This window comes from Pseudorca crassidens, chromosome 9 (genome assembly GCF_039906515.1).
Source record: "Pseudorca crassidens isolate mPseCra1 chromosome 9, mPseCra1.hap1, whole genome shotgun sequence".
Taxonomy (NCBI): Eukaryota; Metazoa; Chordata; class Mammalia; order Artiodactyla; family Delphinidae; genus Pseudorca; species Pseudorca crassidens.
The window spans coordinates 38759458-38763903 of record NC_090304.1 but is presented as its reverse complement, the minus strand read 5'-3'; the positions used below and the strand labels follow the sequence as shown (position 1 = coordinate 38763903).

Below are 4446 nucleotides of genomic sequence, written 5' to 3'. Positions count from 1 at the left end.
TTCATTCATTCAGCACTTACTCAGGGCCAGTCACAGTGCTGAGTCAGGCACAGTCCCTGACCTCAAGGAGCCATGGACTTGGGGATGGGGAGACGGACCCATAAACACAGGCAAAAGTAGAATGCCCACAAGCACAGAGGAAGGGAAGGGACCATCGCTTTCTAGAGGAATCAGGGGAGGCTTCAAGGAGGCATCATTTGGCTTGGACCTTAATGGATTTCAACAGGTAGAGATGAGGCTTGGGCATTCCAGGCAAAGGGAATAAACAAGCAAAAGCTCAGATGTAGGAAGATAAATACAAGGAGGGGATGCTGAGGCTGCCAGCGGGACGAGTGGTTGCACAGTGTCCTGGCCAGAGAACAGTAAGCTGTAAGGCTGGAAAGCAGGCAAAGCCTGAAATGACTGGTCACAGGTCTAGCCTTGACCAGAAGGTGATGAGGAACTACTGGAGGCACTTGACGTTGGAGAGAATGATGTCTTTTAATAAGACCACTCTGGTGGCTACATGGCAGATGGTGTGCAGAGGATGAGATGGAGACAAGAAGCCCAGGTAACAGTTGCAGTCACAGCCCCTGTCATCGGGGTCTGAGCTGGGAGGGGACATTGTGTAGAAAGTAAGACCAGGCAGAGAAACGCATCACCAGGGGACATATAATAGCACCTTCTCTCAGCATTTGCTTGCTCAGTTGTCTCACCACGTGGCTGATTGAATAGCAGTCTCAACAGTTAACATTTATTGAGCACTTATTATGGACGAGGCACTCAAGCATTTGACATAACGCTTTTCACTTACTCCAACAATTCTATGAGGTAGGTACTTGTAGTATCCCCACTTTATAGATGAGGCAACTGAGGCACAGAGAGGTTAAGTTATGTGACCAAGGTCTTAGAACTCAAGCAACTGTTTTGAGAGCTAACGCTCCAATTGCCACACTAATGCCTGTGACATACCCGCCTCTCTCCTGAGCCCCTCGGCCTTCCATCAGCCCCCTGGGAGTGGAGGCAGGGCTCAGGGCTATAAGCCTGATGGGTGCCCAACGGAGACGGTCAGACGGTCTTGTAGGGCTGGGCTACCAAAGGCAGGAAGGGGAAGTCTCTGAACTAGGGGAAGAGGGCCAGCCCCAGGTCCCTTTCCTGGCCTCCCAGCTGGGGTCCATGGCGCCTCTGAGATGTAGGCTGGCAGCTGCCAGCCCCTGCTCTCCCTGCCCACCAGCAAGAACAGCCCAGAGTTTAGGTCACGAAGGGGGAGGCTTTATTGACAATGGAGAAGGCAGAATTCTGGGCAAGTACACACAGCACTGCTCCAAGAGTCCGGCTTGGGGGTCAAGCCTGTCAGGACCAAGGGCCTTTGTGCCTCAGGGACCTCACACACCCACTCCATCCTGAGCTTTCCAACATCTCCTTTTCTAGCAACCCAAAGGCCCTCCATGGCCACCCTCTGGACAAAGTGAGTGGCAGCCACTGGGTGGGGGGGAGCCAGGCCAGGGTACAGTCTGAGGCCTGCCAAGCGTGGTGGGCCCAGGACCCCAGTCTCTCCCCACCCTCTTTCAGCTTGGCATGCCAGGGTCCGCCCCAGCCCACTCCAGCCTCCCAGGGCCGGGGACAGAATGGAAGTAGGCAGGTGCAGCAGCCCCAGCCCCTGGAGCCCCCGCTGAAGAAGCCTTGGGGTCAGGGGTAAGGGGCCCGTCTCCCCTTCCCCGTGCCTGGGCAGGGCTCAGCAAGGTAAGCCTCCCGGTGCCATTTCCTCTCTGCCAAGCCCGCCCCAGGGAGGCTCCACATCTCCAGCCCTCCAGCTAGACTGTGTTCCCTCATTGCCTGCCCTCCCCAGCAGGCCAGGCCCACCCTTTTGGCCATCACCTTTTCAGGGACCAAGTAGGGGCTGGGGCCTCAGCACAGGCATCTCTCAGGGCCACAGAAACAGAGCAGCAGGCCTCCCATCTGGGGACTGTTCTTCCCCAGCCACCCGTCCAGCTTGCAGCCGGTCGGTCGTGGGGGCCGAGGACTAGATGGAGTCCCAGCTTTAGGGCCTGACACTTCCCACAGCTCCCCTAGCCTGGGGCAGGGTCGGGGGGAAAGCCAGTCCTGAGTTGGGGCTGGGAGGAGCAGGGACAAAAATAACCCGGTACAGGCTCCTGCTGAGGCCAGAAATAGAGTAGCGACAAGTGCCTTGCAACACCCTGGGCGAGCAGCAGGCAGGGAGGTTGAGATGAGGAGGGCCCAGCCTCTTAACAGGTCCTGGCCTGGCCGAGGGGCCCGCACTACGTCCAGTCTACATACCATGCCACACTGGCCTGCACGCACATGAGGAAGGGGGCCCAAGGGAGCAGGGCTCAGGACAGGGAATCTGGAGAGATGCTGAACTTGGCCTTGGCCTTGGCCACGGCCACGCTGCGCTTGCGCAGGGGCCCGCGGGCGAGGGTCAGGACATCCAGCAGGCTGGGGTCCTCATCCAGCTGGCGGGCCGTGCAGAGCGGCGTGGGCACTTTGATGGTATTGCCAAACTTGGAGTAGTCCACAGAGTAGCGGCCATCCTCCTCAGCCACGATGGGTACAAAGCGCTGGCCCCACAGGATCTCGTCGGCCAGGTAAGAGGTGCGGGCCTGGGTGGTGATGCCCGTGGTTTCCACCACACCTTCCAGGATGACGATGATCTCAAGGTCCTGATGGTGGTGCAGGTCGCAGGGCGCCAGGTCATAGAGCGGGCTGTTGGCGTCAATGACGTGGTAGATGATGAGGGGAGCCACCAGGAAGATGTTATTGCCACCCACACCATTCTCCATGGGGATGTCCACCTGGTGGAGGGGTACCACCTCGCCCTCAGGGCTGGTGGTCTTGCGCACCACCTGCATGTGGATGGTGGCGCTGATGATCATGCTCTTGCGGAGGTCGCCCACGCGCAGCATGAAGCAGAGGCGGCTGTGGCGCAGGGCGATGACCGCATGCTTGCTGAAGATGAGGGTCTCAGCCCGCCGGTGGGCCTGGGCAGTCTTCATGAAGATGCAGCCCAGCATGATGGCATTGATCATGAGCCCCACGATGTTCTGCACAATGAGGATCAGGATGGCCAGAGGGCACTCCTCGGTCACCATGCGCCCGCCGAAACCGATGGTCACCTGCACCTCAATGGAGAAAAGGAAGGCAGATGAAAAGGAGTGGATGCTGGTGACGCAGGGCACAGCAGCACCCTCACCAGGGGCCAGGTCACCGTGGGCGAAGGCGATGAGCCACCAGACCATGGCAAAGAGCAGCCAGCTGCACAGGAAGGACATGGTGAAGATGAGCAGCGTGTATGGCCACTTGAGGTCCACCAGCGTGGTGAACACGTCCTGCAGGAAGCGACCTTGCTCCCGGATGTTCTTGTGGGCCACGTTGCAGTTGCCATTCTTGGACACGAAACGGGCTCTCCGCTCACGGGCACGGTACCGGGGCTCTGTCGGGTCCTCTGCTAGCCGCGTCAGCACATACTCCTCAGGGATGATGCCTTTGCGGGACAGCATGGCTCCAGCGACCACCAGGGAGAGGTCTCCCCCATGGGGGAGGAGCAACCACCTGACTGAGCCTTCAACCTACTTTGGGGTTTCTGCCCTGGGACCACCCTAAGTCTGCACCGGCCTCACTTCTGAGATGCCTCCCCAGCTAGACTCATCCTCAGCTCCACCTGGCCCCTCCTTCACTTTATACCAGCCTCACACCTCAGCCCACCTGCCCACTGCCTACTGAACCCCCTACTCTGCCTGTTCCCCACCTGGCTCTGGATCCCAGCTCAGCTCTCCTCCACTCGCTGACCACCCCTGGGCGTCTCCCTAGGACCCTTCTCCCCACTCAGCCTTCTTTCTCAACCCACCTCTCCCACCTGGGAACGTCACACCTCCGGATCTTACCAACCGACCACACCCCACACAACCCGCACCGTATTTCCCGCCTCACCCATTTCGGCCCCGGGCTCCCCTCCAAGCTCCAGTTTCATACCGTCTCACCTCCAGGTACCTCTTTCCTAACCCACCCTCCGTAGCGCTCTCGCCGCTCTCCGATCTCCCTCTAGCTCTCGTCCTCTCTGTCTCCTTGGGATCCTCCGCCCTCCAGAGTCACCACTCCACCCAGCTCCACTCCTGATCCCCTCGCCCCCAGCGCGACCTGGCTGGCGGGGCCCACTCTAAGCCGCGGCCTCCCGGCTCCGCGCCGGCAGCACGCACGCCGGCGCCGCGACCCCGCCCGCCGTTCCGTCCCTGCCCCCACCCCGCGCTCCTCTCCGCGGCACCTGCTCCTGCTCATCAAGCCGCAGTCCTCGCCTCCCCGCCCCCTCCTGCTGCCCGGGCGCTCGCGGAGGGCCGTCCTCCGGTCCTTCTGTGTGTCAATCGGCCCGCGGAGGCCGACCTGTGCTAGGTGGGGTGGAGAATTGAGGACACCGAACGCCGGAGGCGTGGAGTGGGGGCCGGGGGCCGCCAG

At 60.5% G+C, this 4446-nt stretch overlaps 1 protein-coding gene across 1 annotated transcript; it reads right to left on the bottom strand.

The window, feature by feature from the left end:
- Nucleotides 1–719: 719 nt before the first annotated feature.
- Nucleotides 720–4234, bottom strand: KCNJ11 (potassium inwardly rectifying channel subfamily J member 11). The gene has a single exon (XM_067749730.1). The coding sequence runs from the start codon at nucleotides 3495–3497 to the stop codon at nucleotides 2331–2333; it is 1167 nt and encodes a 388-aa protein (XP_067605831.1). The 5' UTR covers nucleotides 3498–4234; the 3' UTR covers nucleotides 720–2330.
- Between the last annotated feature and the right edge of the window lie 212 nt (nucleotides 4235–4446).